The sequence below is a fragment of the Pyxicephalus adspersus genome, chromosome 2 (assembly GCF_032062135.1).
Source record: "Pyxicephalus adspersus chromosome 2, UCB_Pads_2.0, whole genome shotgun sequence".
Lineage (NCBI taxonomy): Eukaryota > Metazoa > Chordata > Amphibia > Anura > Pyxicephalidae > Pyxicephalus > Pyxicephalus adspersus.
Genome location: NC_092859.1, coordinates 35,626,319 through 35,641,674, shown reverse-complemented (window position 1 = coordinate 35,641,674; position 15,356 = coordinate 35,626,319). Strand labels below are relative to the sequence as shown.

Sequence of the window (15,356 nt, the reverse complement as noted above, 5' to 3'; positions counted from 1 at the left end):
GGGGGCAGGCACAGAGGGGTATAGGTGCAGGTACAGGTGAGATGGATGCAGGCACAGGGGGGTATAGGTGCAGGTACAGGTGACGAGGGGGCAGGCACAGGGGGGTATAAGGGCATGTACTGTATATAGGAGCATAGTGAGTTTCCTGCACACAGCTGCCCCCTCCATCACCACAGCGAAGAATTTAGAAACATCTGGGAGATTCCACGTCACTTGCGCTGAGCTAAGGGCTGATTGGCCGAGACAGAGGGCAGCCGCGATTAGCTAAGCGGAAGGATGCGTCAGGCGCCACGTCTGCAGCGGCCGCAGAGTGAAGTGTGAGCCAGCAGAGCGGCGGAGGGAGATCCGTCACCGGGGCTGTGATACGACCAGTCATCGGTAGAGAGGCGGGAATAGTACCGGTGAGTACGGACCGTGGTGGCACTGAGGGGCACCGCTGCAGTGATGGAGGGGCTCTGGTTGCATTAAGGACGGTGTCATGGACAGTTGCCAGAAGATGCTTATTATGCACTGTGTGATGTGCTGCCAGGGACTGGGTATGGGAATATTGCACACTGATAGGTTTGTATTGTGGACTGGTGCAGGGGACATCAGGGACCATGGTATGGACCATTGCCAGCACGCATACAAATAAGGACAGTGTCATGGACTGTACAAGCAGCAGGTGATGGGAGTAATATGGGACCGTGCCATGGACCTCTGCAGGCACATGCTGGGTTTTGGTCGAATTGTTTTGGTCCATGAGGTGAACTGATATCAGTAGGGACTGGGGGAGCAGACCTGCCAATGGTAGGGACTGTGCCATGGATGATGGCGGACAGATCTGGTAGTAAGGACTATGCGATAAGTAACAGTAGGGACTTTGCTCCTTATGGGTAGCAGGTTGTAGAGTGACATGGGCTATGCCAGGACAGGGCAATGATCAATAATGGGAACCGGGACAATGACCATCCCAGACAGAGGCACTGATAGGACTGGCCTGGTTAGTGATGTATTATTATATTAGTAGGATGTGTATGATGGGCTGCTGTAGGACTTTACGCTGGGTGTAGTCACGTCATGAGTAACCATGATGGACCGCCGTACGTAGATCACCGATGTTTGTGAGCGGCTGTCACTGCCCTACTTGCAAGGACTGCAGTGAGTCCAATGTAAGGGGATTGTGTAAGAAGGTCCTTCTCTCACCCATCACCCTGGTAAGGTGGTCCTTCTTCCATTGACCACCAATTTAGAAAGTTCCATGCGCGGGGGAGGTCCTTTTCCCAGCGGCCGCCATGCGCGGGGGAGGTCCTTCCCCCAGCGACCGCCGGTGCTGTTGATAATTTTTTCTTCCTATGTCTTGTTTGCTTTATGCTATGTACCTGTGGATTTAATTATTAGCAGCGATTCCTTGAAAACTGAAAGTTCATTCACGGGTTTCTCCATGTTTGTAAAGTTGAGAGAGGATGGTGTAGAGCCATCAGAAATCATATACCGGATTGTTCTGGGCAGTGCTAGTATTACAGACTACGTGGTGAACTGATGCTATTTTTGCTTGTTCCTCCCATCATAAAAAGCTGCTAAATTTAGTAACTGCTCATTTTCTGGTATGATTCCCACCAATCAGTTTTTGTGGAAACCACAAAAAGTCCCCTACGGTCTATGCGTCAACAACTTTGGGTTTATTTTTTAATATGGCGTATAGGATGGTCTGGTCCCAGTGTGGTGACAATATTGTCTTTGTAGATGATTCTGGTGACTGTAGAATCCACATTCTGAGCAATGGGCTGATCCCAATGTTCTAGCTGTAGGGACTGAGTGAGGGAATTGTGCTGACTTTACAAGTTCTGTAAGGTGTGCTGCACCTTTCCAAGAAGTGAAGGTAACGAGAACTGTTTGATGTACCACCCTCTATAGTGGTGTATTATATAATTAGCAGATGTGAATATTCTGAATACAATGTGGACAATGTCATAACTTTGTAATAAAGTGTGTAGAATCCTGGAGACAGTGCAGGAACTATATTATTTGTTCTGTGGCTATTAGAACGTCATGTGCAGTATGGACAGCAAGCCTCCTCTGTACCAGGGGGGTTTAACTCCCGGTTCTCGAGGGGTCAGGATCAGCACATATTTTTAGTAAGTTATAGTATACAAGGGGGTCTGTATGTGACCCTCAAGGACTGAAGGTGGACATCCTTGGTTTATATGGTATACTTATGTGAGGTGATGCATGTGTGATGTGTGATATTATATTTATATGATATATGTATGTGTGTCTTGTAATAAACAGATATGAAATTATGACTGATTTTGCACGAGTGAACCCCATCACTTCGTATTGTATGCCCCTCTAATTGGTATGTGATAATTGTTATTGAATAGTTAGCACACTGTGGGCCATTATTTAGAAATAGTAAATGTAAAATCTGCTTTTGTACAGTAGCTGTGTTTTTTTTTAAGTTCCATCTGTAATGGCTGCTCATTTTTTATACTTGCTCCCCCCCCCTTCCCCTTTTCTGGCCAGATTCCCTCTGATCAGCTAAGTGCTATCCTCTAAAGTTTCTTGCTTGCATTTGACACAATGTAAACTCCAGCCATCTCTGTATAGAAGTTATTTGTGTATCAGGGAGGGGGTTGTCTTCCTGCCACATGCATGGTGTGTAGGTAAATAGTTCCCCATCCCCTGGGATGACATGGAAATGTTGCTGTAAAGCGTGGCAGAGGTTCCAGCAAGCCAGGGATCAGGTTTAAGTCTCTGCCACGTCACTGGATAGAAGAAAAGCCTCCCTGTGCTGGTGAGCCAGGCCTCCTCCCATCTACACAGCTTTTGTTCAGCTTAAAAACCTGATATTATCAAAATGCAGCGCTGGAAGTGAAGTGTAAACTTTATCTGCTGCTGCCGCCTCGCACATTAGACTTTAGTTTTGCACAATAATGCTGAAGTTATGATTGCAGAATTGGATCTCTGTCTGGGATATTACAGATTATTCTTAGTTTGGAGGAATCTTTATAACTATGTGACTCAATATGACTTTGTTCTGTGACATTTTACTTTTGTTTTGCATTGTAGTTTTAGCTGTCATTTGTTTGTATTGTTCTTTTTGTCTTGTACTTTTTTTAAGTATATCAAAAGCCATTTTTTTTTTGTTTGTTTTTTTTTGTTTTTTTTAGTTTTAATTAAATGGTAGGGGCTTAGAATCCTATTTATGTTTTCACTGTCTTTGTCCCCAGTGAGAAGATTCGCTCTTATCTCTGAAATAGAAAACTGTTAACTACCAGTACAAGAAAAGATAGGAACCTTTCTAATAAGAATATGGTGACATGTGTTTAGGGCCTAGAGAACAAGGAAAGATCAGCTGCAAATTTTGCACTTAACTGACCAAACTGATCATTATTCCAATCAATGGGCACATACATGTATGAGATTATTCCCTCTCTATTTCCTTTCCCAGACAGAAATGATTGAAACTCCTAAGGGTATGTAGGATCATTCCTATACACAATGGAGCTTGTATACATTTGATTGATATTTAATATTACACTCAATTAGACCCCCCCAAAGAATAATAGTCTCGCTTGATTGGTTGATAGTTGAATTACCTACAGTTTCACTATCTGATTGTTTCTTGCAATTTCAAATCTGATTATAAGTGAAAATCCACTCATGTCATTGTCACTTTTGGGTAACCAGCTGGCTGTTTATGGGAGGTTATTGAAGAGTTGGGTCACAATACGGGGGCTGACACCCGCCTACAATTTCTTCCCACTCAGTTTAAAAATATTTCTAGGTGCACTGTATGTGTACTTGCCCCAAGAATGTGTTTGCCTCATTGTGGAGATAAATGGAAATTTATTGAAAAGGACACACAAAAAAAAATAAAAATAAAAAATAGCAGTTTTATATATTTCCTATTCTGTCCAAAATAGTGACGGAAATCTTTTGGCATTTAATATTAAGTTAATATTGATCCTGCCATTGCTGGTGGCTTGGAAAATGCCTGTTGACTGGCTGTCTCTGACATCTGTATTTTTCAAGTCATTGACCCAAGAGCATTCCAGTTAGGAAGACAAGTAAAGTCATAATTCCCATTGCATAAAGATTAATTAAATGCTTTGTATGTAGATGATATTTAAACCCAGGACATATAGAACCCGATTACACTTCTACATTTATAAATGCATGCAGTTTTCATGTTTTTCCAAGCATGGATTATCATACATTGATTTTGTATATTATATTTATTAAAACCTATTTTCTCTGTGCCTTTTTTTTGGAGGGGGGGGGGGGGTGTGCATGCCTCTTGTGCAGCTGTGTGTGTTTTAAGAAGCATGTGAAATGTGTTTTACACACAGTGCCATTCATCCTAAGAAAAGCACGCTTGCAGGGACAAGAAGGCTAGACCGCAACCAGAAATACAGCACTCAACAAACGCATTGGTGAGGACTGTGCACCATTGTTTTCAATGGAAACATCTTCCCTTCAGTAATATTGTACAATCTGCCCAGTGTTTCCGGGGGCTGTTGGCCTAAAGAGACCCGGTACTGGAGCATAAGTGCCGGCTACCATTCTAATTATGCCAGCTACCTGGCAGTCATGGTTTATCTTTCTGTCCTGGAACTTAAGCTGCGTACACACGGCAAATTTTTCTCGCCCGATAATCGGTATCGGCCAATTATCGGGCGAAAATCTGCCGTGTGTACAGTCGGTGTCGTCCATCGTCCGGACGACCGACCTGCCGGATCCATGGACGATGGACGACAGCCGATCCTAATGAAAGGGAAGGGGAGAGCGCGCAGCAGGGTGCCGCTCTGTCGCTCTCCCCCTCCCCTCTCCATAGAGCATGAACGGTGCTGTATGTACAGCATCGTTCATGCATCGTGCAGTCCTTTGTCGTTGGAAAGGATCGTGAAAGATCCTTTCCAACGAGAAAAATTGCAGGTGTGTACGCAGCTTAAGTGAAGCCAGTAATAGGTCACAAGTAATTTTCACTAAAGGTGAAGTTAATTATGAATTTGTTATCAGTTCTGCTGGACTATAAATCACCTTCCCCTTTCTTTATCCACATGTTCTGTAGTCCAGCAGGGGAGAGCTTGGACATGACTAAGCGCTGACTGCTTACTACAGCCAGATAGGAGCTTAATTTTATATATATATATATATATATATATATATATATATATATATATATATATATATATATTATATATATATATTGTATATTTTGCTACTTGTAGTATTTTTGTAGGGATAAAACCTCAGCAATTGTGCGTATTGCAGGCATGTACTGTTTTTTTTTTTTTTTTTAAACGTAACTAGTATAATACACAATACTATGTGTGTGTTTTAGTAGAAGACTGGGTAACATTTTCAGCTACAATTACAGCTTGCTAGGATCTTTTTTGATCTCGGATACCTCACTGCACTTCTGTACCCAACATGCGTTCGTATCCTGTGAAGGCGTGAAGGAGCTTCTGGCTATGTAGGATGGGACATACACATGGGCCCTAGAGGCCTATAGACAAGCTGTGACATGAGCGGATGGTGATCACTGTAGCTGGGAACCTCACTGAATGATCTGTTTGCTTTTATTACGCAGGTAAAAACATCCCCTCAAGTCACTGTTTGTAAAGCTCATTTCTAGAATTTTTTTTGAACTATTCCGCATTACCCAGTATGTGCCTCTAGCATAAATCTTTTAGTTTTAAAAGCTATGAAAGCTATTTTACCTGTTAATAGATAGGAGCTGGGTCCATGTAATATGTGGGTTCACCTTAGGGCAGGAAGTGTGCTAGGTGAAAATACCGGGGAAGATTTAGTTTTAGATAAAAAGCCACCTGGGTCTGGGGTATGGTGGCAAGCTCACATAGTACTTAGCTTTGTCATTAAGGATGTTTGCAGATTTTTCACCCCCTTCCCCTAGGGTTTTCATTTCACCTTTACCTGTGTTCTTTATATTGTATCCCTTTAATATCTTCCTGAGTCTTCACCTGCCCTCCTATACTGACCCTGATTGATCCTAACCTATTGATCCAGCAGAAACCCATTGTTCTTCTAACTTCCTTTTTAGCAGACAACAAGGACTTTGACCTGTTATTCGTTGTCAGTCACACAGTATTCCAGTTGTGGGCAACATAACATCTCCCTCCCACTTCCTCCTCATCACATCAAAGGGAGGTTTTGCAGCAAGACTATAAATATATATATATATAAAGCAGGACTAACAGTGCTTGGGGTTTCTGTGCAGGAAAGGTGCTGTGCTGTCAGCTGAAAAACTAGGTTGGGAGCTTACTGGATTTCAGCCATTTTACTATTTATTATTAATAAAATGTGAAAGAAGCTGTAGGTGGGTGGCAGCCCCTGTATTGAGACCCAACTTTTCAGTAACTATCCAAAAACAGCCGGGTGGTCACTGAAAAGTGCCGGGTGGTGCGCCTGGCTAAAAGGAGCTGGGGAGAACATTGCTCTGTTTGGATACCATAAAAGCAATTCCTATTTGTTACCAGAAGAGAAACTGCTATTATAATAAGTTATAGAAAGTCTAGAGTAAGCACTGTCACCTGGCCATTGCAGAACAAATGACCGTGTCTTTATGAAGGCCCTTTGAGCTCAGTTATTCCTCCTTGATGGTGCCCGTTCTTCTCCTCCTTTCTGCAATGTAATCACTGGTAGCAGGGATATGGTACCACTCCTTCAAGCTTGGGACAAAAGATATACTGCTAGACCTGAGCGCTGTCATAGCGGAGGAAGTTACATGTTCCCCCAAAAAGAAAAGCAGTATGTGGTGTTGTTGGCTGTGATGGAGAAAGGATCAGAGAGGTAATGCAGCCAAGGCTGGTGAAAGCCAGGGCGGGACAGCACCATATATTACAATACATTACATTACAATACATGGCAACACAGTGCATCAGTGCATTTACTGTGCGGTCCATTGCATTCCCCAGTGTGAACGAGTCCTCACTACCTCTCTTTTCTCTGATCTACAATATCACTAGAGCTCTTTTACATCTGTATGTAACCACTAGATAACCACTAGAGCACTTTCATTATTATTATTAATATTATTAATATTAACCTGTATTTATATAGCACCAACATATTAAGCAGCACTGTACGTTAAAGTGACAGACAGTGACACAGGAGGAGGACAGGACCCTGCCCCGAAGAGCTTACAATCTAGGAGGTGGGGGAAGTAACTTCTATATTTGTATGTAAAATACACTAATCAAAATATAGAACAGTAAAAATATGATGTCCTGAAGTCTTGGCTGCTGTAAATGGTTCCCAGTGTTGTTTTTACTCCATACTATACAGCAGAAGAAAGCAGTCTGCATTCTGCCTGAGTCTCTGGGGTCATCTCTGTACTAGCAGACATATCCTTACATCTTTGCAATACTTTGCATATTGTTGCTGTGTGTCCTAGAATGGACGGAGTACAAAAATAACTATGTATATACTTCTGCCGACTGGTTTATCGCTGTGTATAATTACAAGAACTGTGTTTGTGTTGCAGGCACCATGAATCAGACACAGCAACCAGAAGAAGAGGTCCCTGCTTATCTACAGGAGGCGTCACCAGAGGGTAATTGCAGTTTCTCTCTAAGGGATTGTCCTTTACCAATTTAGCCTGTTTATCATGGTGGTACCAAAATTAGATTTGGTTTAACATGTTTTACTTGAGAAAGGGGGAGGGATTTCCACAGTTTAGTTGGTGCACAGGAAAACCTTTCATTTTAATTGTTCCCGAGATAGGTTAGGCTTAACAGTCCGATAAAGTTGTCATTTCTTTAAGTCATAATTAGGATGATTTACTCATCTATTAAATCTAGTGTCCACTGTCACTGAAACAGGAAGTGGTTTGGAAATCCAAACTAATAGAGTTTTTTTACTAGAACAGAAGATAAATCTTTCACATTGGACAGGCGGTAAAGATTTGAATTGTGTGCTTTGCCACTGTTGAAATACCTTTGTTCAGTGTTCTCCCCAGCCTCACACCACCCGGCACTTTTCAGTAACCTCACAGCTTTTTTTGCGTAGTTACTGAAAAGTTGGGTCACAATACAGAGACACTGGACAATTGGGGCATAATACAAAGGTAATGTAAAATGGCTCATGGGTGGGGATTAGAAAGTTAGGATGAAGTATAGAGGGGTGGTAGAAAACGGACTGATTTCTGGGTATTACTGGATACCTATGGCACAAACAACTGGGAACACTAAATGCGTCATGTGTTGCCCCACCAGCTTTTTGACCAACCCATTACAGTGTTCTCCCCAGCCCCTTTTAGCTGGGCGCACCACCCAGGCACTTTTCAGTAACCACCTGGCTGTTTTTATGTGGCTACTGAAGAGTTGGGTCACAATACAGGGGCTGACACTCGCCTACAGTATCTTCCTACCCGGCTCAAAAAAATTCCTGGGTTGAGCACTGCATTACAGTTTCCCTCCCAGCTGAAAAACATTTTTGAGTAGAACAGTGTTGGTTATTCTAATGTTTGTGGAACAGGTCCCTGGGTTGTTCCTTTGTACTGTACATCCCCCAATGACTATATTTTAATATGTCTTCAGTCCCTTTTATAGAAAATTAAGAATGGTTTGGTATAAAAAAAAATTATTATTATTATATTATTATTATATATTATAATATATATTATATAATATATTATATTAAAATTATATTAATTTATAAATAAAATTTCCTCTTCTGACTTGCTGCTGCAAACCAGTACCAGTCCCTGTGTAGGGACTAACCTTGCATACTTATAATGTGCAGGGATGGGGTCAGGAAATTGACAGGCAGCAACTGTGACACTGCCGCTAAAATGACCTCATCCTTGTACATACAGGAGATGTGGGGTTGTGTGGTCAGGTAGCTTGTTTTAGTAACATGCAGTTCCTATATGTTTTATTCTGTCAGGTTTCTTCTAGGTCTGTGTGGAGCAATGATAAAGTATACTTCATCACCAAATCCTATGATTGCATGTCTGACCCAGTGTCACAAGTCTGGAATATGAAAATAGTCTGTGTTTATATGATTGTCTTGTTGACCTGCTTCTGTGGCATGAGCAGATATCATATCAGGTGTAATGGCAATAGTGATGACAGAGCTATTTTGGTTGCTGGAATGTACAGTTCTGTCTGCTGCAGTGACATTGTGAGTGAGCCTATGGATTACTCACCGTTTTACTGTTAATCCTATGACGTGTTTCGAATTTTGGTGTTTAATTTACCTTGGATCTTCAAGAAATCTGTATGTCGCTATGAGGGTGAAGATTAGGATCATTAGCCACACGTTAGAATTTGATTGTAGATTTGCATAAGAAATATAAAGAGGTGTGTGTAGGCTCGCAGAAGATCAAACGCATTTACAACATGTTTATTTCACTGATCTACATGATTGGATTACTTAGGTAGGACGTTGCACAATGTATCCACGAGGCAGCATTAACATTGGGAAGTCAACTATTTGCCTGTTCTACCTGTTCTACCAGTTATTTAGTGTCTGCTCCATGTGTAGGTATTACATGGTGAGGTCTGCATGTAGATGCACTCCAGGAATGTCTATGAGCTGATACAGTGTGTGAGAGGCAGCAGCTGTGAAATCCATTTCTGTTAAACTTCACTCCCAAAGTGGTTTTTTGAGTCATGAGAAAGTTGTCACAAATGGCATTTCTATGTGCCTGCACCACACAAACACAATAGAGGACAAGCATGCAATAGAGGACAAGCATCCTTGGGCGACCAGCTGTGCATAGAGGATATAGAGCAAGTTCTAGTATTGCCCAGAGTTCCTTCATAACACAGGAGACCATGTCCCTGAAACAGCTAGGCAAGCTTTGGGAGCAAGATATTTATCTCTGCCTCTGATTGCTAACATAATAATTTGCAGAGACTTTGAGCTCCTCCTGGCTCCCTGAATTGCATCACAGAGTTTAAAAAGAGGGGTTACACCATACAGGGCTAATTTAATAAAAAAAATCCCAGGAGCCACTACACAAGAGGATGAAGGGGTGGTTGGAGAGTAGCACAGTGTGTTGAGCTTCAAGTATTCACTCTGTGAGATGCTCACAGTGTGCCCATATATATTTCCTAATACAGCACGGCATTACTATTTTGCAGGGAAGGTGATGTCTATACACCCAGCTCTCAATAATTGAAGCTTTGCTCTGGCAGATGATAGAGCTGGTGCAGCAGGCACTTTCATTCTCACATTTTCCATTAGTGCAGTAAGCATTGCTGTTTGTTTCATTGATGTGACAGGTGAAGACCTACTTTATGAGATGTTGGGGCTTACCGCACATTGTAATCCGGGCAGGGTATGAATTGAGGAGAGGTGAGAACGTGTTCTGTTTGCTGTCTGAGCTCAGGGTGAAGGACGGGCTGTACTCGGGAGTAAAAAGAACAGATGTTGTACAACGTCACGGCGGAAGCCTTTTAAAGACTACACTTTCTGTTTGGGGGGGAAAAAATAAATGAAAATCAAAATAAAAAGTTCACATATTTTTCATCTGTTACATTACATTGTTGTATTGTTTGTTCTCTGACCTTTTTTTATTTTTTTTATATATCTCAGCTGACATTGGATGGTTTGTACAGCACTAAGTGTAATGTTGTGGGTCGCTGTAGGTTGAGCATGTCACAGCTTGAGATAGTGCACATAGGGAAATCAGAAGAGCCGTGTTAATACTAAAGGATTGGTGAACTTTAAATAGATTAGATCACCTGACCATCAACACCATTATTTTATGCATGTAATTTGCTAGTCCATGATAGTACGTCCATAGCCATTCAGCTGTCAGTGTGTTCTGTTTATAACCACCAGCTACAAAAAAGATTATGTAAGGAGCTGGGCCAGTACAGACAGTAATTAAACATTACTAGAAAAACAGTGTAATGACATTCAAGGGGCCTAGGAGGCTGTGTTATGTAATGGAGTCTCCTGGTGTTGTAAATGTTTCTAGCACATATTGCAAGTAAAAAACCAAAAAAGATTTATAGAAAACGCTTAAAGTCAACATTTAAAATACATGGTCTTTGCCAGCAATTTATGCCTTTTAATTTGGTGACCGCACCAAATGAAAAGGTGCTTTTGCCCCAATTTCCTGTCTAATATTGGCCACCTTCATCCTATGTAGCCATCTCCTGGGGTTGGAGAATTGGCTTTAATTAATTTTGCTTTACAGATTCAGACGCTTGATATGATGCCATAATATTAACAATGGTATGATTTGATGTTCAGCAAATTTATAACTATTGTTTATTCCTCTTTATTCCTTGTAAGAGTTTAAACTTTAATCCCTTAAAAGTGATTTTTAATGAATTAGACCTTAGGCCGTATCTACGGCCAAAATATTTGGTTTTCTTTATTGGAAACTATTGCGGACATCTGTTCATTGTGGATCAAACTCCTTCTTAACTAATGTGGTCACTGGGTTTTGGCACTTAAAAAGGGCTAAGTGACAGAATGCTATATATTTTTTTTAAGGTAAAAGTATTTTTAATCTAATATTGATGGTTATTTACCTATAAGTAAAATGCTTATGTGGCAGAAAAAAGTACAGGTTCACTTTAATCTTGTTATCATTCTCGGATTTAAAACACAACAAGATGTGAAAAGGGAATAATTGATATGTGCCCATTCTTTACTTTTGCTCCATTCTTTTACTTTTAACCCTTTTATTAAAATGAATTTTGAAGGGGTTGACTGTTTTGCTTAAAAGGTATTTTATATCTTTTTTTCCCTGCAGCCACCACTAGATGGAGATGTTGGGAAGACAAGATGCTGGTCATTTATTCCATGACAAAATCCATCCATTGCCTTCCCTTGGACTCCCTCTGGTGGTGAAAGCCTTCTAAAAAGGAAAAAAAAAGCTAGTGACTGTTGCTGGCTTCTACCTAAGAAAAAAATGTCGGAGCTACTTATCACTATACTTTTTGCATGTCCATGACTCGTATTACATTACAGTTAAAACAGCAGAATCACCGCTATTGAACTAGTATTTTGGCAGCTGCCATCATGACTGGTTCTCTTTTTAACTTGCAATAGTGTTCAAGATGAGCGGAAAAGAAATTGAGACCTGCACATGTTAATAAGGTTTTCTTTGTATCTTCTAGACACCGTCAAGGACCACCCTCAGCAACAGCCTGGCATGATCTCTCGTGTATCTCGTGGGATCTTTAGCATTACCAAAGGAGCAGTTGGCGCCACCATCGGTGGAGTCGCTTGGATTGGAGGAAAAAGTTTTGAAGTGACGAAAACAGCCGTCACGTCAGTACCCAGTATAGGAGTTGGCATCGTAAAAGGTGGCGTGTCAGTAGTCACTGGCGGCGTAGCCGCTGTTGGATCAGCAGTCTCCAATAAAGTGTCTGGAAAAAAGAAGGACAAATCTGACTGAGCCAATCACATTATTCTAGAGGACTGTCCCAGCCACCATCTGTTTGCCGAAAAATCAAGCCAATGCCACGCCACATAGGACACTTGTTATTGTAGCAGCAGTGTGGCTAATCGAGCGAGCGGAACGGAGAATCGGTCGTATAGTGAACACGAACTATTACCTGTTCACTAACACTGCATTTCAATTGTTACATTTATATTACACCAAGTCATGTGTTTGTATCGTTCACCAAAATATTTTGACTTTTTTTTTTTTTTGCTGGAAACAGTGACGTCTACCAAGCCATTTGTTTAGAGGATTTATGTCTGAATTATTTTTTTCTTTATGCGTGTGTTTTTGCTTATTATGTGATAAAAAGTCACAGCACATATATGTGTTATTATGGTTAGCGGTTAGTACTTTGTTTTTTTTCTTTTTGTGTGTGTTTGGCTAGGCTGATGAAGCAATAACATAATGTAACCTAATCTATTGAAATTTTCCTTCATGGTTTACTAAGTCAGTGCAATTGTATTGGTAGATGATGGAGTAGAATATTGCTATGGTATAAGTAGAGGTGAAGCTCCTATAGGAGTCGTCTTTGTTTGTTCCAGAATTTCAAATGCTGTTCTCTCTCATCTATTCCTTCCATGATTCGTGTAATATTTTGTGCCAGTGTTCTACCCATCTCTCCATTACTGGCTTCATCTGAAGATGAAGGCTTCAAATGTAACTTGTTAGGTTAAAAATACTGCAACATTGACTTGATAAGGATCAGAATGACAACTTTTGAAATTGTACCCACAAAAGCAAATCCTCAGTGGCAGCTTTGATATTTCTATCCTGACACGTTCGACCCAATATCAGATAAATATGTAACTTATGTTGGGACTGTTACAAGAGCAACTTCTCATGTAAAGTGTATGCTCCGTCGGCACTAGATCACATTTTTACACATACCATATAACACTATTTAAAATAAAAAAACAAAGTTTACATACACTTTAAAACTTTTTTTTTTTTTTTTGCCATGCATCTAGTTTTTGTGCTCAGTCATACCTCAAGCTGCTTTAGCTTTGGTTTGACTATAGATTCTGTGAAAGCCCCCCTCCCCCTTAATATGACTGAACTCTGACCAATCCCCATTCACCTTACCTTATGCCATGATATGCCAACAGAACCAAACTAGAGTGCCCCTCGCCCAACTCTTCCATTTACCAACCACTTAAAATGTCAGCTGTAGTGCTGAGGATGATGGTAGCTCAATATTAAAGAGATTACAACAATTATGAATAGCACAGTTCTGTAAGTACATTATATATAGAGTACATCTGGCCAAAACCTTATATTTTTATTTTAGTTTTACATAGAGTGGGGAATATTTGGAACTCCTGTTGGGTTTTATTGCTACCTGGACTTCAGTAAAGACATTTTCTCTTACTTCCTGTTTGGTGAACTTGCACTCAGCAGGACAGAAAGTGAGTTTGAAGCTATTCAGATAGCAGTATAAAACAGACACCAACTGTTTCCTACTCTATCCAAAGTGAAATAAAAATTTTGTCTAGATATACAAAAAAAAAATGTAGATTTTTTTCCACCAGTAAGCTGTTCTACTCTAATTTATTGTAATTGGTGGAAAAAAAAAAGAAACCAAATAGTTCAATTCTATTGTTATTTCCCTCATCTTGTTAGTGCCTTATAGAGAACCCTCAGGTACACCGCACAAATGCTTATTACACTACCATCTACGTTATGTGTAGCATGCTGTATAAAGCTATTTTTGTTTAAAGGGTCAGTCAGCCCAACCAGGTATTTCAGTTTGAGTGGATACCAGCTGGTTCCATCGGCCAACCAGTTACTTGGATCTCTCGGGGCCTCTGTAGGTTACCAGCGATCTGAACTTTACCCTCTCTTTGGAGTCATCAAAGGACCAATATGCTGGAAAGGTATCAAGGCTTCTGTTGCTAACTTCCCCTTCTGAAAATATTAGTGTATATATAGTTGATGGGCTGCCATGTTGGTTCAATGACTTCATGTCTTTTGATGTCATTGACCCTCAACAAATATTAAAGTTTGTAAGTAAATGTCCATCTAAAACTATTTTTGGACCGGGGAGAATCAGGAACCCCTGTTGGGTTTTACTGTGATAAGGGGTCCCATAAGAGCACCCTTGCCTCATTTCCTGTCCTTATGACAATGGCTAAGAAAAAATGATAAAAAATAACTCTTTGGCTGGACATTTAAGCATTCTGACTTAACCTATCTGCATGCTTGTTCTCTGTGCATGTATTACAAAGCATTAAACAAAGGGGGGAAAAAAAGAAGTTATGCACCCTATGGAATGCACCCAGATCTGAAATACCTGGGTGATCCCTCATCTTCTACTTTGTATTCATTGTATTGCTACACAACTGACACCCACCCACTGTTCTCACTGAAATGGGTGCAGTAAACAGATTTGGTTTAGCAGGTTTTTTGTTCTATTTGTTTATCAGTTGTTTTTTTTTCTGTTTTGAAGGTCCTGAAAGTGGTAGCGGCCATATTTTTATACATTGCAAGATGCTTATTTTCTCTTTATATATTATAATTATTTGCTGTGTTTACTAAGGCATGCTAAGCAGAGCCACTGTGCAAAATCGTTGTGCTAAACTCAATAACTTGCTTTTATCTTTGGTCTCCCACCCTTTGTATTTTTAATATTCCTTTCAGATATGTACTGAAGTAGTCGCCCACTTGAACTGTGAATTGTGGTGAGGTAAAGAAATAAACTTTGTGCCTATATGCATTTGTGTTGGGGTGTTTCTAAGCTTTTTGTATACTGTAGTACAGCGGTCCCCAACCTTTTTGGCCCCAGGGACCGGTTTCACGGAAGGAAATTTCTCTGAGGACCGGGGGGGGGGGGGGGGGGGGTTGGGGTGTGCACAGAGAGAAAACATACTCTGGCGTCTTCTCTTTTCTCTCTGTGCACCTCTGCTGCTTCAAAGCGATCACATGACATCTGACAGCC

At 40.8% G+C, this 15,356-nt stretch overlaps 1 protein-coding gene across 2 annotated transcripts; it reads left to right on the top strand.

Annotated features, from left to right (window-relative positions):
• The first annotated feature begins 254 nt into the window (after positions 1–254).
• On the top strand, positions 255–15,130 carry TMEM263 (transmembrane protein 263). 2 transcript variants are annotated; one of them, XM_072400407.1, is made up of 4 exons: positions 281–401; positions 4,335–4,418; positions 7,493–7,561; positions 12,093–15,130. In XM_072400407.1, the coding sequence occupies exons 3-4, from the start codon at positions 7,498–7,500 to the stop codon at positions 12,371–12,373; spliced, it is 345 nt and encodes a 114-aa protein (XP_072256508.1). In that variant the 5' UTR covers positions 281–401; positions 4,335–4,418; positions 7,493–7,497; the 3' UTR covers positions 12,374–15,130. The 2 variants fall into 2 exon arrangements, with proteins under 2 accessions (XP_072256506.1, XP_072256508.1); XM_072400405.1 differs by lacking the exon at positions 4,335–4,418 and having other exon boundaries at positions 255–401.
• Positions 15,131–15,356: the final 226 nt, after the last annotated feature.

What these genes read in the sequence shown, in the direction of transcription:
- TMEM263 (XM_072400405.1), top strand. Translation starts at nt 7,498, where the DNA reads ATGAATCAGACACAGCAACCAGAAGAAGAGGTCCCTGCTTATCTACAG. An exon ending in ACAGGAGGCGTCACCAGAGG is followed by an intron (nt 7,562 to 12,092) that starts GTAATTGCAGTT and finishes TGTATCTTCTAG; the next exon opens with ACACCGTCAAGGACCACCCT.